Source organism: Carettochelys insculpta, chromosome 32, assembly GCF_033958435.1.
Source record: "Carettochelys insculpta isolate YL-2023 chromosome 32, ASM3395843v1, whole genome shotgun sequence".
In the NCBI taxonomy this organism is placed as follows: Eukaryota; Metazoa; Chordata; order Testudines; family Carettochelyidae; genus Carettochelys; species Carettochelys insculpta.
Window position 1 is genome coordinate 6,478,979 of NC_134168.1, and position 24,112 is coordinate 6,503,090.

A 24,112-nucleotide genomic window follows, 5' to 3' on the forward strand; every position below is an offset into this window, starting at 1 on the left:
TCTAATGATCTGAAGTTAAAGAGGGAGAGGTCTAGGTTGGATATAAGGAAAAACTACTTCCCCAGGAGGGTGGTGAAGCACTGGAACGTGTTGCCTAGAGAGGTGGTGGATTCTCCATCCCTTGAGGTTTTTAAGTCCCAGCTTGACAAGGTCCTGACTTAGTGGGGGTTGATCCTGCTTGAAGTGGGGGCTGGACTAGATGACCTCCTGAGGTCCCTTCTCACCCTAAGATTCTATGATTCTGTTACTAGTTGCCAGTACCATCACGTCCTCTTGCTAAAACCCCCATTGCCTGTTTCTTGACCACAGGCAGGAAAGAAAGATATTCATCTAACAGCACATCTTCCCAGAACACTGCCCCCTTCCCTGTCCTGAGCCTGCCCCAACCTCAAAGGGAAATCACCCCCTCCTGAGTCACCTTATCCATGCCTTGCAAACAAGTGCAATGCCGGGGCCCTGTGCTAAGCAGTGATTGTGATGGGAGCAGATCCACAGCCGAGTCCCCTACCCTGCCCCTTGTGGCACAGGGGGGACAAGTAGTGCCCTGATGAGTCATGGGGTCAGCCTGGACCTCCAGGTGAAGCCGTGCTCCCAAAGGAAACCCCACCCAGCTCTGTGTGAGCACATCAGCCCTTGGGGCACAACTGGAGCCCTAGGGTTCGCACTGACCCACAGAGACCAAAGCCCCGTTCCTGACATTGCGGCAACACCCACTGCTGAGCTGGGACACTGAGATCCATCAACTGTGGAACTCCTCCTGTCCTGTCCCTCTAGCTCAGCACCTCCTATTGCCACTCTGGGGCAGTGCTAGTAGCACTGACTAATGGGGAAGGTGCCCCACACTGAGCCCCCCACCCCATTCGCAGTAGCAGAGCCCCCCCATGGCACTGCTGGAGTAATGGGGTCAGTGCTGGCTGAGAAATGAGAGAGCCCACAGCTGAGCCCACCACCCCGCTCCTGAAGAACACAGCTGGCTGCCTCCCCTCTGCTCCCACACAGAGTTTAGGATCACGCTCCCGGGATCTCATCCTGTTTCTGGTCTAACATAAAATCACTGGAGACAAAAGGAATTGCCCTACTGACTGCTCTGGGCTTTGGGTCTGGACCTCCCAGTAGGGTCTGGGAGTCAGGACTCCTTGGGTCTGTTCTCAGCTCTGGCAGGGCAGTCGGGTGTAATGGTTAGAGCAGGTGAGACTGGGAGTCACAGCTCCTGGGTTCTCATCGTGGCTCTGAGACAATCATGCTGCCCAAAGGCTGAGCATCAGGGACCCGGCGTCATGAGGCCTTGGACTTGCTCCTGCCCCGCCATTGACTCTTTATGTTGTATTGTCTGGGACATACCATTTCTCTTTCTAGACAAAGAAAGGGTCACACAATTTACCACAGTAAATCCCATGTTGATTTTCATCTGGAAAACAAACATCACGATGATGCTACAACTCCCTATAAAAATGACTGACCTCAAGGATTTTGTTTTGTTGCAGTTTGAGGCAGGGCTGTTCTTCCCCCTGTGGAGTATCGCAAGAAATTTCCTTAGGAGACATGGTCCCAGAAGCTACTGAATGAAATAAAAACACCTCTGTTTCCCTCTATACATACTGTGCCCTCAACCCAGAGATGGAATTACTCTTCTTAAGCAAGGTAGGAGAAAAACGAATCTCATAAGCCCCTCATCCGTCCCCTCACTGATGTCGATGGGCCTCCTGACCCAATCTACAAATAGAGAAAACTCATGTCATTCGTTTCTTCATCTGAATTTTCCATACATGGGCAGAGAGCGTCAATATGTGATGGAGCACAGGGCTTTTCTTTGTATTGTTGGGGAACCCCGTTCCCCTGGGGTGCAGTGTCCCGCAAAGGTCCAAGGCTGGAGGTCAAAGCAGTGAGGCAAGAATGAGATCGAAAAGGAAACTTTATTATGCATGCATGCAGGCTGCCAACTTCCAAAGAAGTGGCAGCCCTGAAAACCTGTTCCAAGGGCCTTTTATGCAGTTTGCTGAGACAGTTTAGTCATTAATTGTCTTCTTTAACATATGAAAGTCTGAGCAGAATTGCCCTGAGAGGTGTCTACAAACACCAGCTGTGCTTGAGGCCAGTTTACACTACAAAGGTACCTGGTAACCCAGACAGAGGAGCCTATGGGACAAATCGTCTCTAGGCGACACGGTAGGGACTTCAAAGAAGTGAAGATGACCATCTAGTTTCCATGGCAGAGTGAGGCCTGGTTAGTGTGAAAAACTTTTTTAACCCTTAAAGCAGTTTCCCCCCCCTCCAGTTTCCACGTCTGTCTATCTTAGTCAAATCCATCTACTGATATATGTATTAATTTATCATCTCATCTACTAGCCTGTGAATCTCCCATTCTGTATTTGACTAATTTAACAATTGTGAGTCAAATCTTCCATGGTGTCATGCTTCTATTTATCTGAGTTTCTGGTCCCAGAAGTCCATCATGCCCACCAGAGTGACAGATGGGTGTTAGACAGTCTCACCACCGTTCTATGATTCTGTGCATTGTGTTCTTTGTTGTTTTGTGGGTGGTGGTGTTTGTTAACATCTCTTTCTCCTCCTCCTCTGTCTTCCCCAAACCACATCATCATCCTTTTGCATTTTTGAAGGGAAATGTTGTTTCTTGAGGTGGGTCTTAAATAGGGATCGGAATACAGGTGGTTGGGTGGGGTCCGTCTAGTGAATTCTAATGAGAGAATTCTAATGAGAGATACCATCCCAACATGGACCATAGTTTACCTCTGGTGCTGAACAGTTAAACTATGTGTCTCTCAGCTAATTTTGCCTCAAACCTCTCTCCACAGACTGTGTTCTTCTTTCATGGCTGTGATGTTCTCCACTATATCTCATGATATTCTTACAAAAAAAACTAGGCAAATACAATTTAGATGTGGCTTCTATAAGGTGGGTGCATAACTGGCTGGATAACCATACCCAGAGAGTAGTTCTTAACGGTTCTCAATCCTGCTGGAAAAGTATAACAAGTGGGGTTCCACAGGGGTCTATGTTAGGACCTGTTCTGTTCAACGTGTTCATCAATGATTTAGATATTGGCATAGAAAGTATGCTTCTTGCGTTTGCAGATGATGCCAAGCTGGGAGGGGTTGCAACTGCTTTGGAGGATAGGGTCATAATTCAAAAGGATCTGGATAAATTGGAGAAATGGTCTGAGGTAAACAGGATGAAGTTTAATAAGGACAAATGCAAAGTGCTCCACTTAGGAAGGAAGGAACAATCAGTTCCCCACATACAGAATGGGGAGAGACTGTCTAGGAATGACTACAGCAGAAAGGGATCTTGAGGTTATAGTGGACCACAAGCTAAATATGAGTCAACAGTGTGATGCTGTTGCAAAAAAAGCAAACATGATTCTGGGATGCATTAACAGGTGTGCTGTGAACAAGACATGAGAAGTCATTCTTCCGCTCTACTCTGCGCTGGTTAGGTCTCAGCTGGAGTATTGTGTCCAGTTCTGGGCACCGCAGTTCAAAAAAGATGTGGAGAAACTAGAGAGAGTCCAGAAAAGAACGGCAAGAATGATTAAAGGTCTAGAGAATGTGACCTATGAAAAAAGGCTGAAAGAACTGGGCTTGTTTAGTTTGGAAAAGAGAAGACTGAGGGGAGACATGATAGCGGTTTTCAGGTATCTAAAAGGGAGCCATAAGGAGGAAGGAGAAAACTTGTTCTTCTTGGCCTCTGAGTATAGAACAAGAGGCAACGGGCTTAAACTGCGGCAAGGGAGGTTTAGGTTGGACGTTAGGAAAAAGTTCCTAACTGTCAGGGCAGTCAAACAGTGGAATAAATTGCCAAGGGAGGTTGTGGAATCTCCATCGCTGGAGATATTAAAGAACAGATGTCTATCAGGGATGGTTTAGACAGTACTTGGGGTAGGGGGCTGGACTCGATGGCCTCTCGAGGTCCCTCCCAGTCCTAGAGTTCTATGATTCTATGATTCTATATAAGTCGTGTGAGCAGATGCTTTGAAGAGCTCTGGAAATAACACACCTACCAGTGACATGTACCATCAGAAACATTATTCCTAATGGTGAGTAAATTTCTCCCTTTATTGAGAGTCAGCCAGCAAAAAGTAGAAAAATAAATCAAAATCCCTTCTGAGAAAACTGGTGTTAGAATTTTTTTCTATGAGACAACCATGAAATCAATCATTATGTCTTCTGCAAAAAGAATTTTATTTGTATTGATGTTCTGTGTGAGCAAACACTGATGTTAATGGAAGCTTTCAAATGTCCATTCCATTTCATATGATTTCTACTGAGCTGCAGTTGGGGATTTTGCTATTTCAAGTTTTCATAGAGATTTGGGATGAAAAAAATAGCGTTTGAAATCTACTAGATTTACCCAGCAATTCTTGGGTTATTAATTCACTTTTTTAAGTAAAAGACATATATATCTGCTTTATTTAAATTAATGTACTTTTTCAAAAATATAACGTTATTTTTATTAACTTAATTTTTATTTTCGATTTCTTAAGAAAGGTATTGATAATTGCATTCAATTTGTTTTTAGTATCACTAAATGGGAATTCCATCGAGTGTAATTTTTTTCTTCTTCCTTCTAAACTCACTTTTTGCTATATTTGCAAAAAAAGGGCTATAATCAGTTAGGTTTCCAATAGTGTTTTCTTCTCATTTCCTTAAGGGAAAGAAAGAAAGAAAGAAAGAAAATTTAAAATGATGATAATCATGGTGATGCAGATAGAAAGACAATGAAGAACAGAAGCCCTGATGATGGAAATAGACATAACTCCATTGGTGGTATAAACAGATATAGATCCTGTTGTGGTAACTGATCAGATTGCAAACTGACAGATTGCAAATTGGCAGATCTACTACAGTCCCACCACTGCCCAAGAGGTCACATTTGCAGTTCTGCTACATTAGACATTATTTGTCTGGCCTCAGAACAGTGACACCTGCTTAAAACTAATAATGGTTGGTCCCGGTTACATATTTATTTACAGGATTGAAGATTATAGGCTGGAGACTGCCCATAAGGAGAATAAAATCTGTATGAATAAGTTGGTTCATATACACAGGTTTGGTATTCCTCAAATTTGATCTCCCTTTCTTTGTCACCCCTACAGATGACCTATTCTGAGAAGCAATATGGAGAGAACAAGACCATTTCAGATCTGTTTGTCCTGGTGGGATTTTCTCACCTTAATGAGCTTCAGATCCTTCTGTTTCTTCTGCTTCTTGCTATTTACCTTTATGCCTTCATGGGGAACCTGCTCATAATCCTCCTGATAAAGCTAAACCCCACCCTTCACACCCCCATGTATTTCTTCCTGGTACACCTGTCTATCTTGGAAATCTGCTACATCACCAGTATCTTCCCTCAGCTGCTGGTTCACCTTCTGGTGAAGGAAAAGACCATCTCCTTTGTGGGTTGCATGGCCCAGGTGGATGTTACCACCGTCATGGGCCTCTCAGAATGCTGCCTCCTAGCAGCCATGGCCTATGACCGCTACGTGGCCATATGTCACCCCCTGCACTACACAACCATCATGAGTGCCAGGGTGTGTGCTCTGCTCACAGGGGTTTCTTGGTTCATCGGCTTCTCCATGGCAATAGCTCAGACCACATGGCTCTTCAGCCTGCCCTTCTGTGGCTCCAACCACATCCACCACTTCTTCTGTGATCTACCACCAATGATGAAGATGGTGTGTGCCGACACCTCCAAAAACGAGACCATGCTCTTGACTGTATCAGTTCTGTTCATCCTAGGCCCTGTCTTGTTGACACTCCTGTCCTACATCTGCATTATCTCCACCATTCTCAAGCTGCCATCAGCAGAGGGAAGGCGTAAAGCCTTCTCCACCTGCTCCTCCCACCTTATGGTGGTGACTTTGTTCTATGGAACAGGACTTTTCACCTACCTGGTGCCCAAATCTAGCTCCATCCCAGAGAGTAATCAACTAATTTACCTCATGAACATAATTTTAATACAAGTGTCCAACCCCCTAATATACACTCTGAGGAACAAAGAGGTAAAGTCAGCCTTGAGAAAAACAGCAGAGAAGAGAATCTTAGCACACAACTGGATAAATTAGGGATGGAAAGTATATGCAAGGGAAATGCATCAACTTATTTTAAATTACTCTCAGTGTCGCTCACTTTTGTAACTGAAATATTTCTGTTTGGAAAACTTTGACCTTTCCTAAAGCTGTTGCGAAAATTGGAAGAGGAACTTTTCTTTTCAAAAATACACCTGCATTTTAAATATCTAAATTCTCATGAAAATCTGAATGAGCCTTTTAACCATTTTTAAACATCACTAACAAAATTCAAACAGGAATATTTAATCTGAGTAGAATCCTGATTTTACATCTTCAACACTTGCGATGTCATAGGCTAAACTATCTCAAAATCGGAATGATTTAATAAAATGTTCACCTTGGCTCATACAAATACAATAATTTTCACCATAATTTTAATACATGAAAAATTCCAACCTGCACAAATTAAACATCCCTTTACATTTCTCTATTCCCTTCTCTGTGGACATTCTCAGACGAAGACCTTACTTTGGCATGCCCTTTTGTACACAGGTAGAACCAAGTTACACATCACTCCTGATGTATCTGGTACCACCTCTTAGTTCTTAGTTACCACCCCAACTTCATACCTGGGGGTTCAATCACTATCTATCATGCTGTCAGTTTAGATCCTATCCTGACCCTGGGTCAGTCTCTCTCTTATCTGTTGTTAGTGTGTTGGAGCCAAGATGCTGCCTCGCGAGCTGTTCTGCTCCGACCCTTCAGGAAGGTGCTTTCAGCCTGTGCCTAGTACCAATTAGCGGGCCAGATTCCATCGGCAAAGCCTATCTCTCGCTTACAGCTTTGCATTAGCAATGTCTCGACAACTGTGTCTTAGTCCTTGGGCCTCATAGCCTGCCTGTGCACGTAGGTTTATATTACAGTCCTTCATCTTATTACAATGGGTGAGAAGGTGTTCATGGCAGGGGACTGAGGCATTGGGGGCAGGGAGGATCCAACAGGGGTCATGGTGTCCAAGCAGCGGCCTCCAATTACTGGAAGCAGGAAGTGGGCACCTCCCCACAACTGGACGTGGTTGTAGGAATCCCTTAAGGTTTAGGCACTGTGGGAATGGGAATCTCTCTGGGGTTGGCAGTGATAGGAGAGGGCAGATTCCCAGGACTGGGTATGGTGGCACTCAGCAGGACTGGCTGACCGGGTATGCCTCTACAGGGCGACATTATGAGGGGAGTAGTGGATGGGTGGGCCAGAAGCTTACATTCACCCCTATTTGCTGCTAGCCCCACTGGTGTTTTAGCTATCCCAGTTCTCCATATCTGGACCCTCGAAGCACCTGGTGGCCATTACATAGTATAACTCTTCCTCCAAGTGGCCCCACCCCCTTTTCCATGATATGGAAAACAATGGCATTCCAGGCACCTCCCATGGTCCTGGGACACCCAAACACAGACCTTGCTTTAAGTTAGGAAAAGATGAAGGCCTGAAGCAAATTTGGTGGGCCATATTACACTGTTTAGAAGGAGTTCTTTAACACATGGATGACTGGGCAGACAGGCTTGCTCATTCACTCACGGAGAAAGTCTTTCAAATCCATAATAGAAGGAACAGCAACAAAGGGTCCTGTGGCACCTTATAGACTAACAGAAGAGTTTTGAGAATGAGCTTTCGTGAGCAGAGACTCACTTCATCAGATGCTGGTCCCCGCATCTGGACCAGCATCTGATGAAGTGAGTCTCTGCTCATGAAAGCTCATGTTCAAAACTTTTCTGTTAGTCTATAAGGTGCCACAGGACCCTTCGTTGCTGTTATAGATCCAGACTAACACGGCTACCCCTCCTATACATAATAGAAAGAAAGGATGAAGATGTTAAGAACCGACAACAGAAGAACAGGAAACCCATTAAATGAACTTTCACAGACAAAGGGACGGGGGGATAAATATATGTTATTATTCTCAAGAGAAACAGAAGTTTGTCCAGGAAAACTAATTACCTCACCTGCTTTGTCCTTCCAATGTCCCGGAATACTGACGGCTACAACAGCTCTGTATACAAGAAGAGTGGACAGTGTAAGTCAAGGGCCTTATTGCCTGAAGAAGAGCATTTTCTCAAAGTATTAACGTCAATAAATAAACTGTCAGTGAAGTTCAATGTCAGCAATGTGTCCAATATATGACATGACAGACTCTTGACCCCTTTGGTGGGAATAAGCCCCTCTCAGAGCATGGGAATAGGGGCTGGTGTTATCTTCTCTTGTGAAGATCCGCATAGTCTGGTTCATGACCAGAGGCAGGAAGGAAAGATCTTAAATTCGTAATACATCCAAAAGATGTGACTTCAACCCATAATAGTGCTTCCTTCCCTGTCCTGTGTCAGCACCAACCCTGAAGGCACTGCGCCCCCTACTGAGTAACCTAGCCATAACTTGCAAGAAAGGCAACACGAGTGCCATGCTGGGGCCCTCTACTCAGCAGAGATTCTGATGGGAGCAGTTTCAGAGCCGAGTCCTGACACCCTGCTCCTTGCATCACAGGGGGGCCACGTGGTTCCCTACTGAGGCACAGGGCTCAGCATGGACCTGGAGAGCAGAGCCCCCAAAGGACACCTGACCCAGCTTTGTGCAGCATGTCACCCCTTGGGGGTGTGCTGGAGCACTGGGGTTGGAGCTGACCCACACAGGAGAACGCCCCTGAACAGCCTCACCCCATTCCTAACAGTGCAATGATTCCCCCTACAGAGCTGGGGAATTGGAATCCATCGACCTGAGATCATCCTATGTGGCCCTCCAGGCCCATCCCGGTAGCTCAGGGCCCACAGTGCAGTCATAGAATCGTAGAATCACAGGGCTGGAAAGGACCTTAGGAGGTCATCAACTCCAGCCCCCTGCTTCAAGCAGGATCAACCCCAGCTAAGTCATCCCAGCCAGCATCTTGTCAAACCAGGACTTAAAAACCTCGAGGGATGGAGAATCCACCACTTCTCTAGGTAACGCATTCCAGTGCTTCACCACCCTCCTGGTGAAGTAGTTTTTCCTAATAGCCAACCTACACCTCTCCCTCTTCAACTACAGACCATTACTCCTTGTTCTGCTATCTGACTTGACTGAGAACAGTTTCTCTCCATCCTCTTTAGAGCTCCCTTTCAGTAAGTTGAAGGCTGCTATTAAATCACCCCTCAGTCTTCTCTCCTGTAAACTAAACAAGCCCAAATCCCTCAGCCTCTCCTCATAGGTCTTCTGCTTCAGCCCCGTAATCATTTTTGTTGCCCTCTGCTGAACCTGCTCCAGCAAAACCACATCCTTTTTATACTGGGGGACCCAAAACTGGACACAATATTGCAGATGTGGCCTCACCAATGCCAAACAGAGGGGAATAACTACTTCTCTAGACCTGCACAAAATGCTCCTCTTAATGCACCCCAATGTGCCATTAGCCTTCTTGGTAGAAGGGCAAACAGTTTACTCATATCCAGCCTTTCATCCACCATTCCCCCTAGGTCCCTTTCCGCTGTACTGCTGCTGAGCCAGATGGTCTCCTCTGACTCCCAATAGTCCACTCCCAATAGCCTAGCCACACACGCCCCTGGTGCTCTAAACAGGCCAGCACTGTCTGAGATATGACAGAGTTCCCAGCTGAGCCCATCTCCCCACTCCCTGGAGCACACACTCCCAGGTACCTCTCTGCTGCCACACACATTACACTCTAGTGCTTCTGGGAGCTTCTCCTCATTATGGTCCAAATAGAAAATCATTGAAAGGAAAAGGGAACCATCCCACTGACTGCTCTGGGCTTTGGGTCTGGCTATCAAAGACGGAAAGAGCACCGATGTCCAGGAGCACTGAATCCTGGGTTCTGTTCACTGCTCTGGCAGGACAGTGGGGTGTAATGGCCAGAGCAGGTGGGACTGGGAGTCAGAGATCCTCGGTTCTCCCAGCAACTCTGAGACAAGAGTGGGGCCCAGAGTTGGAGTGTCAGGGACCTGGAGTCCTGAGCCCTGCATATTATTTCTGGCTGTGTCACTGACTCTTTGTGTTGTGTTGCCCGAGAGAAATCCTTTGACCTTCTAGATGAAGAAAGCCTCACACAATTGACTTCAGTTAGTGAGTCCCATGTTGAGTTTCCTCTAGAAAACACAAATGAAGACTATGACCCATCTCCCTGGATTTTGTTTATTTATTTATGTATTTATTTTTTTTTTTGCACTTAGAGTCAGTGTTGTCCTACCTCCTTGGGAAATTACAAGAGATATCCTCAGGGACATGGTTCCAGAAGCTAGTGAATGAAATAAAAACACCTCTGTTTCCTTCTACACCTACAGTGCCCACAACCCACAGATGGAGTTACTCTCCTTGAACAAGGTAGGCTAAAAATAAATGTCTTAAACCCCTCAACTGTTCTCTCATGGAACTCTATGGACCTTCTGACCCAGTCTACAAAGACAGAAAAATCACGTCGTTGCTTTCCTCATCTGAATTTTCCACACATGGACAGAGAATGTTAATGTGTGATGTAGTGTATGGGTTTTCTTCACACTCTATCTATCTAACTATCCCATTACACTCTATCTATCTATCTATCTATCTATCTATTTATCTTTTCATTTGTATTTCAGTTCATCTGTGAGTCTAGGCATCTATCATTCTCAGTGCTCCTAATTTAGAAACCTTGAGACAGTTCTTCAGGGGTGTCACAGTCGTTTACACTCAGGGAATTTCTGGTCCCACAATTCCATCATGCCCACCAGAGTGATAGATCGGTCTCAGCCAGGCTCAATGCTGTGCCATGATTCTATACATTGTGTTTTTTTTTTGTGGTTGATGATGTTTGTTAACTTCTCTCAATCTTCTCATCCTCTGTTGAACAAACCACATCCTCATTCATCGCCTCTGAGTTGACGTTGTTTCTTGAGGTGGGTCTTGAATATAGATCTGAATACAGTTGGTTAGGTGGGGTCAGTCTAATCAATTGTAATGACAGAGGACAGAGATAGGATCCCAGCTTGATGCGTTGTCTACACCCGGCACCCAAAAGTTAAACTGTGTGTCTATCAGCTGAGTTTTCCTCAACACCCTTGCCACAGAATGTGGTTTTCTTCCATGGGTGTCATGTTCTCCTCTATGTAAATCATGTCACCAGATGTGTTGAACAGCCCTGGAAATAACACGCAACTGCCAGTGATATGAAACAATAGGGACATTATTCCTAGTGGTGAGTAAATTTCTCTCTTTACTTAGAGCCAGCCAGCCAAAATATATATATATATATATAAATTCATTTCTGAAAAATGGCTTTCTCAAGATTGTGTTTCCATCAGAAAACAGTGAAAGAAACCACAATGTTTTCTGAATAAATGGTTTAATTTGGTTTGTGTAATTAAATATTGATGTTGATGGCAGTTTTCATATTCCATTCCATTTCATATTTTCTCTTCTCAACCTCTGTTTGGGTTTTTCTCTTTCAACCTTGTATAGAGTTTTCAGATGAAAAATTAATATTGGAAAACCACCAGAGTTACCCAATGTTTCTTGGAGTCAGCTCATTTTTTATAAAAGAGGAACGTTATACATTAAATAAATTATTGTACTTTTTCAAGTATATTGTGTTATTTTTAGGAAGAAAAAATTTATTTTGGATTTCTTAGGAAAGATAATTGTTTTTAATTTATTATTATTCTCAATGGGAATTCCATCAAGTGTGATTTTTTTCTTCATCTGTATAAACTCATCATTTGCTATCAAAGCAACAAAAAGCAGTCCAGTAGCACTTTAACAAAATAATTTATTAGGTGGTGAGCTTTCGTGGGACAGACCCACTTCTTTAGCCCATAGCCAGATCAGAACAGACTCAATATTTAGGGTACAGAGAACCAAAAATAGTAATCAAGTTTGACAAATCAGAAAAAAAAATTATCAAGGTGAGCAAACCAGAGAGTAGAAGGATGGGAGGTGGGAGTCAAGAATTAGATTAAGCCAAGTATGCAAAAGAGCCCCGATAATGACCCAGAAAATTTGCATCCCGGTTCAAGCCACATGATAATGTGTCAAATTTGAATACAAAAGAGAGTTCAGTAGCCTCTCTTTCCACAGTAGTGTGAAAATTCCTCTTCAGTAAGATGCAAACTCTTAAGTCATTAACAGAATGGCCCACTCCATTAAAATGTTGGTTGACCAGTTTGTGGATCAGGAGTGGCTTGATGTCTGTTTTGTGCCCATTAACTCTTTGTCTAAGAGAGTTTGAAGTCTGTCCAATATACAAAGCATCTGGGCATTGCTGGCACATGATGACATATATGGTGTTAGTTGAGGAACATAAGAATGTGCCCATGATTCTCTGACTAACCTGTTTAGGTCCAGTGATGGTATCCCCAGAATAGATATGTGGACAAAGCTGGCAGCAGGCTTTGTTTCAAGGAAAAGTCCCAGGACTGGTGTTCCTGCGGTATAGACTGTGGCTGTTGGTGAGAATCCTCATAAGGTTGGGAGGTTGGCTGTAGGAAAGATCAGGCCTGTCACCTATGGCCTTCTGGAGTGTGGCATCCTGATTAAGGATAGGTTGTATTGTACGTCTTTAATTTTGAGTTTTAGTGGTTTCAGTTAGGGGCTGTAGGTGATGACCAGTGGTGTTCTGTTCTTGGCTTTTTTGGGCTGATCTTGGAGCAGCTGGTCTCTGGGTAGTCATCTGGCCCTGTCAATTTGTTTTTTTATTTCTCCTGGTGGGTAGTTCAGGTTTATGAATATTTGGTAAAAATTTTGTAGTTTTTGGTCTCTGTCAGTAGGATCAGAGCAAATGCAATTTACCTAAGGGCTAGACTGTAAACAATGGATCTAGTTATGTGCGCAGGATGGAAGCTAGAAGTGTGTAAGTATAGGCATCAGTGGGTTTCTGGTAGAGTGTGGTACCGATCAGGCCATCCTTGATTTGTACTATAGTGTCCAGGAAATGTATCTCTCACATGGAGTAATCGAGGCATAAATTGATGGGGGGTATAGACTGTTAACGTCTCTGTGGAATTCTTCTAGAGTCTCTATACCATGGGTCCAAATCATAAAGATGTTATCAATGTATCTTAGGTAGAGGAGAGGTAATAGGGGACGAGAGTTGAGGAATCGTTGTTCCAGGTCAGCCATAAATATATTAGAATATTGTGGAGCCATGTGGATGCCCATAGCAGTTCCACTAATCTGAAGATATAAATTGTCCCAAATTGGAAATAATTGCAGGTGAGAACAAAGTTACAGAGGTCAGACACCAGATTGGCTGTGGTGACATCAAGGATGGTATTCCTGATCACTTGTAATCCGTCTTCGTGTGGAATATTAGTGTACAGAGCCTCTACATCCATGGTGGCAAGGATGGTGATGTCAGGAACTTTTCCGATGTTTTGTAATTTCCTCAGGAGGTCAGGGGTATCTCAGAGACAACTGGGAGTGCTGGTGGCATAGGGTTTGAGGATAGAGTCCACATAACAGAATGTGTTCTTCTTTCATGGCTGTTATGTTCTCTTCTATATAAATAATGTCACCACATGTCTTGAACAGCTCTGGAAATATCACTCAACTGTCAGTGACATGAAACACTAGAGACATTATTTCTAACTGTAAGTAGATTTCTCCCTTCACTTAGAGCCAGCCAGCCAAACAATTGAGAAAATAAATCAAGTTCCTTTGTAAAAAATGGTTTTCTCTGGTTTTTATTTGCATGGGAAAATCCTGAAATAAACCTAAATGTCTTCTTGATAAAAAATTTTATTTGTATTGCTGTTTTGTATGAGACAATGTTGATGGTGATACAAGTTTTGGAATTTTCATTGCACGTCCTTTTATCTCTTATGAAGCACAATTAGGGTTTTTGCTATTTCAACCTTTCATAGAGATTTGGGATGAAAAATAAATATTGGAAAACAAGCTGATTTACCCAGCATTTCTTAGTTCCGTAGGTCATATTTTTTTATATAAAAGGCACATATATATGTGGATAAATTGGAGGACTGGGCCAAAAGAAATCTCATGCGATTCAACAAGGGGAAGTGTAGAGTCCTGCACTTGCAAGGGTAGAATCCCAAGCATTGTAATAGGCTGGGGACCGACTGTCTAACAGCAGTACTGCGGAAAGGGACCTGGGGATTGTGGTGGATGAAAGACGGGATATGAGTAAACAGTGTGCCCTTGTTGCCAAGAAGGCTAATGGCATATTGAAGTACATTAGTAGGAGTGTTTCAAAAAGATCTAGAGAAGTTGTTGTTCCCCTCTATTCGGCACTGGTGAGGCCACATCTGGAGAACTTTGTCTGGTTTTGGACTCCCCAGTATAGAAAGTATATAGAGGTGCTGGAGCAGATTCTGAGGAGGGCAACAAAAATGATTCAGAGGCTGGGGCATGACCTATGAGGACAGATTGAGGGATTCGGGCTTATTTAGTTTGCAGAAGAGAAGACTGAGAGGTGATTTAATAGCTGAAGGGGGGCTCTAAAAAGGATGGAGAGAAACTCTTGTCAGTGGTGACAAACAGCAGAACAAGGAGTAATGGTCTGAAGCTACAGAGGGAGAGGTGTGGGTTGGATAGCAGGAAAAACTACTTCAACAGGAGGGTGGTGAAGCACTGGAATGTGTTGCCTGGAGTGGTGGTGGTATCTCCATCCCTGGAGGATTTTAAGTCCCAGCTTGACATCGTCGTTGCTGGGATGACTTAGTTGGGGTTGATCCTGCTTGAAGCAAGGGGCTGGACTTGAAGACTTCTTAAGGTCACTTCCAGTCCTATGACACTATGATACATACTTTAATTAAATTATTCTACTTTGTCATGTATATTGTGTTATCTTTAGGAAGAAAAAAATATTGTGAATTTTGAAGGAAGTATTGATAATTGTTTTCAATTTTTTACTATTTATAAATGGGAATTCCATCGTGTAATTTTTCCTTCATCTATATAAACTTATTATTTGCTATGTTTTTTTAAGTCTATATTCAATTTGGTTTCCAAAAACATTTCTTCTAATTTTCAAACCTTAGCTATTGATTTAATGTTTCCAAAAAGAGCTCTACTGTAAATTTCTCCTTTTTATCTCCTTTCTCATGGGCTACATCTGCACTTGAGACTATTATTTTTTCCAGAAAGCCAGGGTTCTTTTGAAAAATCCTCCAGGGCAGCAACACACAAATACATTCTTTTGATACTAAATTGTCAGAATGCATTTGTTTTTCTGGTGTCCATCTTCCTCTTCCAGGTGAGGAAGAACTACTTTGGAAGGATTGCTGTGGTTTAGGTGTAGTCATTGAGAAGCATCATATTTGGCAAATGTGGCTTAGATTAACATTCCCTAAGAAAGAAAGAAAGAATTATTTTTTATAATTATTTTCATGCAGACATAAAGGTAATGAAGATCAGAACCCCTCATGTTGGAAACTGATATCACCATTGGTGGAACAAACTGATGTAGATCCTATGGCGTCAATTTGGTCAGATTCTAGATCTTGCAGATTTCCTGTATTTCCACAATTGTCAAAGTGGTCACATTCCCCACTGACCTACATTGGCATAGCTTGACTTACATCAAACCGGTGACACGTTGCAAAATAATGAGGGCTGGGCCACATTACAAATTTATATAAAGAATTACATCAGGTTTATTCTGAAGAGTGCCATGGGGAGGGGGTGGGAAGCTGTATGAATAATTTGGTTCTTAGCCTCGGGTTTGCTCTTCCTCAAATTTGACCTCTTTGTCTCCCCTACAGACAACCTATGCTGAGAGAAACTACGCAGAGAACCAGACCATCTCCGATGTGTTCATCCTGGTGGGGTTTTCACACCTTAATGAGCTGCAGATCCTCCTGTTTCTGGTGCTTCTGGTTGTTTACCTGCTTGCCCTCATGGGGAACCTGCTCATCATCTTTGTAATAAAGGTGAACCCCTCCCTCCACACCCCCATGTATTTCTTCCTGGTGCACCTGTCTGCCGTGGAAATCTGCTACGTGACAAATGTCTTCCCTCAGATGCTGGTTCACCTCCTGGTGGAGGATAAAACCATCTCCATTATGGGTTGTGCAGCCCAGGCAGATGTTACCATCGTCATGGGGCAGACAGAATGCTGCCTCCTCGCGGCCATGGCCTACGACCGCTACGTGGCCATATGTCACCCCCTGCACTACACAACCTTCATGAGTGGCCGGGTGTGTGCTCTGCTTGCGGGAGCTTCGTGGTTCGTTGGCTTCTCAGTGGCACTAGTTCAGACTGTATGGCTCTTCAGCCTGCCCTTCTGTGGCTCCAATGTCATCCATCACTTCTTCTGCGATCTACCACCAATGATGAAGATGTCATGTGCCGACACCTCCAAAAACGAGCTCATGCTCTTGATTGTGTCTGTTCTGTTCATCTTGGGTCCTGTCTTCTTGATAATCTTGTCGTATGTCCTCATTATCTCCACCATCCTCAGGCTGCCATCGGCGGAAGGGAGGCGTAAAGCCTTCTCCACCTGCTCATCCCACCTCATGCTGGTGACTCTATTCTATGGAGCATCCCTTTTTACCTACTTGGTGCCCAAATCTAGCTCCATCCCAGAGAGTGGCCAACTCATTTCCCTCATGACCTCAATTTTGATACCATTGTCCAACCCCATAATATACACTCTGAGGAACAAAGAGGTGAAGGCAGCCTTGAGAAAAATAACAGAAAGAACATCTTTTCACGCAAGTGGGTAAGTTAGAGAAGGGCAAGTATAGTTAACTATATAAGGGGAATAGTAACAGAGAGATAGCCGTGTTACTCCGTACTCCAACAAAATAAAACAGCAGAAATGTAACACACTAAAGACTAGCAAAATGATTTATTTGGTGATGAGCTTTCATGTTAAACCAGGGGAATGAGGAAAAAGTAACTTTTTTTTTAATTACTCCCAAAGTCCCTAACTTTTGTAATTGAAATCTTTCAATATGTGAAACTCTGACCTTCTCTAAACCTGTTGGGAAACACTGAAACAGAAACTGTCCTTGCCAAAAATTTACCCAGATTTTAAGCATCCAAATGTTAATGAAAATTTGAGTGAGCTTTTTAACCAATTTTCAACTTCACATAAAATGTCAAGCAAGAATATTTAGTGGAAGTGGTAGCCTGATTTTACATCTTCAAAATGTGCAATGTCTTGGGCAAAAATACCTCAAAGTAAGAATGATTTAATAAAAGGATCACCTTGGTATGTGCAAATATAAGAATTTTCACTGTAATTTTAACATATAAAAATTGCAACTTGCTCTAATGAAACATGCATTTAGGTTTCTGCATTTTCTTCTCAGCAGCATTTTTTGGTTTGGGATTCTTTCTTTCTATTGCATCTGCCCAGAGCTCATTGTTGCTACCAGATCATGGTGTATATCACAGATGCTTTGAATAAAATGCCATAGGGAATTATTTTGATCATCTAATCTGTATTCCCACAGTGCAAAGTATTTCATATGCTGATTCCTCAGTCAGAGAAGCATGGTACAAATGGTATGTTATAGCTGAAAAATAATAGCTGTGTCCAAAATTCACAGCAGTTTTGGAAATTCTCTCAAAATATAACACCAAATCCCTGTGTATATGGTACCTATTTGTGTAACTAGATGATAACATTTGGTTTCTTCTAATGTTCAGATACATCCCTGCTTGCTTGACTGCTGTTACAATTGTCTGTATATAATAAACACACAATTTAAATATTCTATCCAGAGCTCAGCATTTAAATGGCTGTATTCTTTCCTTAAATAATTTTTAATGCATTTATAGGAATCTTAAAGTATGTAAAGTTTCTGAGCTGTACTGGCTGGCATTTTGGGATGGGTTTGGTTACTTTTCTTTGACATAATCTGCTGACTTCCTTCAAGTAATAGTCTTGGCAAGGTAAGTAATGATTTGTTTTAAAAAACTGGTCGTTAAGTCAAAGAAATGTGGATTATTAATAAACCCTATGTCTGGCAAATTTAGAAAAATCGTTGCCCAGGTCAGCATCAACCTGCAACTACGGATTCATCATTAAAAAAATGTAGGCATTAGGTTGTTAACGGCTATGCACAGAATAGCTCACTGTTTAGAACATTAGCTTGGCTATCACAGAATCATAGAATCCTAGGGCTGGAAGGGACCTCAGGAGGTCATCTGGTCCACCCTCATCTGAAGCAGCATCAACCCTAATTTAACCATCCCAACCAGGATTAGTCAAGCCAGGATTTAAAAACCTCTAGGGGTGGAGATTCCACCACCTCTCTGGCTCATGCATTTCAGTGCTTCACCACCCTCCTAGTGAAATAGTTTTTCCTAATATACAGCGTACACCTTTACCACTGTAACTTCAGGCCATTGCTTCTTCTTCTGCCATCTGGCACTAATGGGAACAGCTTCTCTCCATCCTCTTTAGAGCCCCGCTTCAGGAAGCTGAAGGCTGCAATTATATTGCCCCTCACACATCTCTTCTGGAAACTAAATAAAACCAAGTCCTTCAGCTTCTCCTCATAGGTCAGGGTTCTGAGTTCAAGCCTTCAAGGGCCCTTTGAAGGGTCTGGGGTGGGTTGGATTTCAAAAACAAACAAAAAAAAACTATCTGTCAGGGATGGTGATAGGTCCTGTTGCGAGGGCAGGGGAGAAGACTTTTCAAGGTCCCTTCCAACTCTTTGAGATATGATATGTATATCTTCATGTCTAATGTGCGGGTTCGGTGAAACTGAATGCTTAATGGGTTAAATCACAACCAAGGCAGGAAAGAGAATTAAGTAACTGATACTGGAAAAATATACAAGAAGATATATAAAAGTGGCCCAAACATGGAGAAATGCTGGACATTAAACCAAAGATCCAGAGCAGGAGATCTGGAGACATGTGTACCATCATGGAACACTAAGGACATGTTAGTGGAATGTGGTATCTTGGATCCATATACTTATTATTTCATGTCTGTTATTATTTACTATCGATAAACAAGATTGCCCCACTCAGCAGGCCTATCCCTGAAGCTCAGTGCCCCCTCGTGCCGTGTTCAGGCATTGCTAGAGCACTGACTAACAGGGAAGGTTCCCCACACTTAACAGCCCACTCCCACGTGGCTCTGGTATAATAATGTGATCTCAGATATGAGAAAGCTGAGGGGTCTGAGACAGGAGAGAGCTCGCAGTGGAGCCCATCTCCCTACTCCCTGCAGCACTTGCCCCCTGGTATCTCTTTGCCCCCACATGGGTTATATTCTAGTGGTACCGGGAACTTCTTCTGATTCTGGTCCAAATAGGAAATCATTGGAGCCAAAGGCAACCATCCCACTGACTGCTCTGGGCTTTGGGTCTGGTTATCAAGGAGGGAAAGAGCATCGGGGTCCAGAAGTGCAGAATCCTAGGTGGTGTTTACAGATCTGGCAGGACAGTAGGGTGTAACGGCCAGAGCAGGTGGGACCAGGAGACAGAGATCCTGGGTTCTCCCAGTGACTCCGAGGCAAGAGCAGGACCCAGACTCTGAGCACCAGGATCCCAGAACCATGAGCCCTGCACGTTGTTCCTTCCTTTTAGTGTTCCGTTGCTTGTTAGAAATCATTCCTCCTTGTAGACAAAGAAAGTGTCACAAAATTTACCACAATTACTGAATCCTAGGTTGAGTTTAACCTAGAAACCACAAAGGATTATGATGAGACGACTGCCTGTGAGAAGGTTGGCCTCATGGATTATGTTTTGTTGCAATCTGAGGTAGTGATATTTTTCCTCCTTGGGACATTACAAGAAATTTCCTGAGGGGACATATTCCCAGAAGCCAGTGAATGAAATAAAAATACCTGTTTCCTTCTACACATATAGCACCCACAACCCAGCGATGGAATTACTCTCCATGAATAAGGTAGGCTAAAAATGGATGTCTTAAGTCCCCCAACCATTCTCTCATTGAAGTCAATGGGCCTTCTTATTCAGTCCACAAAGAGAGAAGAATCATGCTGTTGGTTTTCTTATCTGAATTTTCCATACTTGGGCAGAGAAACTTAATGTGTGACGTATTGGAGGGGTAGCCGTGTTAGTCTGGATCTGTAACAGCAATGAAGGGTCCTGTGGCACCTTATAGACTAACAGAAAAGTTTTGAGCATGAGCTTTCGTGAGCACAGACTCACTTCATCAGATGCTGGTCTTGGAAATCTTCCAGGCCAGGTATAAATAAGCCAGAGGAGTTATCCCCACTCTTGCTCTGGCTTATTTATACCTGGCCTGGAAGATTTCGAAGACCAGCATCTGATGAAGTGAGTCTGTGCTCACGAAAGCTCATGCTCAAAACTTTTCTGTTAGTCTATAAGGTGCCACAGGATCCTTCGTTGCTGTTAATGTGTGATGGAACATATGAGTTTTTTATCTATCTCTCTATCCCCATCCACCGTATCTATCTATCCTAGTCAAATCCTTTTGGCTATTTATCTATATTAGTCTGTCAGTCCATCTCTTGATCCAGGCATTTATCATTCTCAATGTTACTAATTTAACAATCAGAAATCAGTTCTCCAGGGGTGACATACTCATTTACAGCAGGTTAATTTCTGGTCCCAGATTTCCATCATGGTCACCAGAGTGATCAATGGGGGTCAGAGAGGCTCCCGCCATGCCATAATTCTATGGGTTGTGTTTGTTGTTGTTTTGTGGGTAATGGTGTTTATTAACTTCTCTCAATTTTCTCATCTGCTGTTCAACAAACCGTGGCATCATCAATTTGTATTTGAATGGAAATGGTTTGTTTCTTGAAGTTTGTCTTCAACGTTGATCCAAATATAGTCGGGTGCATGGGGTGAGTCTGATCAATTCTAATGAGGGAAGGCAGAGATGGGATCCCAGCTTGATGCATAGTGCACGCTCAGCAGCCAAGATTTAAATAGTGTCTCTATCAGCTGAATTTACTTCAACCCTCTCTCCACAGAATATGTTCTTCTTTCGTGGCTATCATGTTCTCCTCTATATAAGTGTCACCAGATGCCTCGAACAGCTCTGGAAATTATACACAACTGCCAGTGACACAAATCAATAGAGACTTTATTGCTAATGGTGAGTAAATTTCTCCTTTTACTTAGAATCAGCTCATCAAGAAATAAAGATAATAAATCAAATTCCTTTGTGAAGAAATGGTTTTCTCCAGATTTTATTTCCATGGGAAAACTTTATAAATAAATAAATGATTTTATTTGTATTGCTGCTTTGCATGAGAAAGCATTGATGTTGATGGCAGATTTCAAGTTTCCATTCAATTTTATATTATCTGTTCTGAGCTCAAAGTAGGGTTTTTGCTATTTCAACTTTTCATTGGGGTTTGGGATGAAAAATTAATACGGGAAAACCAGCAGATTTACCCTGCGTTCCTTGGTTCCTTAGCTCATATTTTTATTCAAAAGGCCTATATATGTACTTTATTTAAACCATTGTGCTTTTTCATGTATACTGTGTTCTTTTAACAAGACATTTTTTATTTTGGATTTCTTAAAAATATTTATAATTGTTTTCAATTTTTTTAGCATTTCTAAATGGGAATTCCATCAAGTGTAATTTTTCTTCATCCATATAAACTCATCACTTGCTATGTTTTAATAAAAGAAGGCTGTATTCAGTTTGGTTTTCAATAACACTTTCTTCTCATTTTCAAACTGCAGCCATTGATTTAACTGTTGCCAAAAAAAACAAAACAAAAAAAAACCACTACTCTAATTTTCTCTTTTTTTATCTCCTTTCTCATGGGCTATGTCTACAGTACCAACTTTTTTCCAAAAACACAGACTCTTATGAAAAGTCCTGCAGAGAGTCCACACAGAAAATACTCTCTTTAGATATTAAATTGGAAAAATGCAGCGCGTTTTATGGAGGCCCTCTTCCTCTCCCAGATGAACAAGAGCATTATTTTCCGAAAGATTCGTTCGGAAAAAAAATGTGCATAGACACCCTGGGGGCCCTTTTTTCAAAGGGTGCCAGATTATTTGCTCTCTGGCCCATTCTTTCAAAAGAGAGGCCTCTGTGTGTCTGGTTTCTAGTAAAAGATTGGATACATTTTTTTTTCAGTCCGCTTTTCTGTCCGTGGACACACTTTTTTGAAAGAAGATTTTTTTGGAAGAGATCTTGTGGAAGAACTGCTTTTGAAGGATCGCTGTGAGATAGATGTGACCATTGTGAAGCATCGTATTTGGTAAATGTGGCATAGGTTAACATTCTCTTTGGGAAAGAAACAAAGAATCTTTTTATAATTAAGTTCATTCATACAAAAAGGTAATGAAGAAGAGAGCCACTGTTGTTGACAATTAATATACCTCCATTTGTGGTATAAACTGATGTAGATCCCATGGTGTCGATTTCGTCAGATACCAAATCTTGCAGAGCTACTGTATGACCCCTTTTGTCAAAGTGGTCACATTTCCAGCAGATCTACATCAGGCATAGCTTGACTGTCATCAGAACAATGCCAAATGTTGCAAAATAATGACATTTGGCCCCAGATACATATTTATATGCAGATATATAACGTGTTTAAATTGAAGAGTACCCAAAGTGGAAAAAAAAAAAAAGCTGTATGACTAGTTTGGTTCCAATCCACGGGTTTGCTGTTCCTCAATTTGACCTTTTTGTCGCCCCTACAGATGACCTATTCTGAGAGGGACTACAGAGAGAACCAGACCATCTCCAATGTGTTCATCCTGGTGGGGCTTTCTCACCTTAATGAGCTGCAGATCCTCCTGTTTTTTGTTCTTCTGGTTATTTACCTGGTTGCCCTCATGGGGAACTTACTCATCATCTTTGTGATAAAGCTGAACCCCTCCCTCCACACCCCCATGTATTTCTTCCTGGTGAACCTGTCTATCGTGGAAATCTGCTACATCACAAATGTCTTCCCTCAGCTGCTAGTTCACCTCCTGGTGGAGGAAAAGACCATCTCCATTGTGGGCTGTGCAGCACAGATTAACATTACCAACATCATGGGCTTGACGGAATGCTGCCTTCTCGCAGCCATGGCCTATGACCGCTACATGGCCATATGTCAACCCCTGCACTACACAACCTTCATGAGTGGCCGGGTGTGTGCTCTGCTTGTGGGAGCTTCATGGTTCATCAGCTTCTCAATGGCACTTGCTCAGACCGTATGGCTCTTCAGCCTGCCCTTCTGTGGCTCCAACCATATCCACCACTTCTTCTGTGATCAACCAACAATGATGAAGATGTCATGCGCCGACACCTCCAAAAACGGGGTCATGCTCTTGACTGTGTCAGCTCTGTTCATCCTGGGTCCTGTCTTGCTCATAATCCTGTCTTACCTCTGCCTTATCTCCGCCATTCTCCGGCTGCCAACAGCGGAGGGAAGGCATAAAGCCTTCTCCACCTGCTCCTCCCACCTCATGGTGGTGACTTTGTTCTATGGAGCATCCCTTTTCACCTACTTGGTGCCCAAATCTAGCTCCATCCCAGAGAGTGGTCAACTGATTTCCCTCATGACCTCAATTTTAATACCATTGTCCAACCCCATAATATACACTCTGAGGAACAAAGAGGTGAAGGCAGCCTTGAGAAAAACAGCAGAGAAGAGCATCTTTCCATGTAACTGGATAAATTAGAGAATGGCAAGTAAAGTTAATTAAAATGGGAATGAGGGAAAAGCTGCAACTTTTTTTTTCATTGCTTCCAATGTCCTTCAGTTTTGTAGTTGAAATCTTTCCATTTGCAAAATTTTGACCTTTTCTAAACCTGTCGGGAATATTGGAAAAGAAACTTATCATACCAAATATACACCCGGAATTTAAACATTTAAATATTCATGAAGGTTTGAGTGAGCCTTTTAACTAATGTTAAAATTCACTTGAAAAATCAAAACAGCATCTGTAGTGCAAGGAATGTCCTGGTTTTACATCTTCAATATATGCAATGTCATAGGCGAAAATACCAGCTGGCAAGATAAAGTTTCAAACGCAGACGTCCTGTCAAGATCTGTCATACCCAGCCTCATAGGGATCCTCAACAGCAGAAGACTACGATGGCTTGGTCATGTGAGAAGAACGGGTGATGAACGTCTTCTCAAAGAAATCCTCTTTGGTGAACTGTCATGTGAATTGAGAACAAGAGGAAAAGCAAAGCTAA

General features: G+C 42.8%; 3 protein-coding genes across 3 annotated transcripts; all 3 read left to right on the forward strand.

The window, feature by feature from the left end:
- Positions 1-5,113: 5,113 nt before the first annotated feature.
- Positions 5,114-6,082, forward strand: LOC142004710 (olfactory receptor 10A4-like). The gene has a single exon (XM_074982373.1). It carries the CDS (start codon positions 5,114-5,116, stop codon positions 6,080-6,082), a length of 969 nt encoding a protein of 322 aa, XP_074838474.1.
- Positions 6,083-10,360: 4,278 nt separating this feature from the next.
- Positions 10,361-16,719, forward strand: LOC142004806 (olfactory receptor 10A4-like). The gene is made up of 2 exons (XM_074982495.1): positions 10,361-10,384; positions 15,757-16,719. The coding sequence occupies exons 1-2, from the start codon at positions 10,361-10,363 to the stop codon at positions 16,717-16,719; spliced, it is 987 nt and encodes a 328-aa protein (XP_074838596.1).
- A 5,904-nt stretch (positions 16,720-22,623) lies between these two features.
- On the forward strand, positions 22,624-23,592 carry LOC142004807 (olfactory receptor 10A4-like). The gene has a single exon (XM_074982496.1). The coding sequence runs from the start codon at positions 22,624-22,626 to the stop codon at positions 23,590-23,592; it is 969 nt and encodes a 322-aa protein (XP_074838597.1).
- Positions 23,593-24,112: the final 520 nt, after the last annotated feature.

Bases quoted from the DNA above. Each gene is read 5' to 3' on its own strand.
- LOC142004710 (XM_074982373.1), top strand. From the start codon at position 5,114: ATGACCTATTCTGAGAAGCAATATGGAGAGAACAAGACCATTTCAGAT.
- LOC142004806 (XM_074982495.1), top strand. From the start codon at position 10,361: ATGGAGTTACTCTCCTTGAACAAG. The intron at 10,385-15,756 runs GTAGGCTAAAAA...TCTCCCCTACAG, and splicing joins AGTTACTCTCCTTGAACAAG to ACAACCTATGCTGAGAGAAA.
- LOC142004807 (XM_074982496.1), top strand. From the start codon at position 22,624: ATGACCTATTCTGAGAGGGACTACAGAGAGAACCAGACCATCTCCAAT.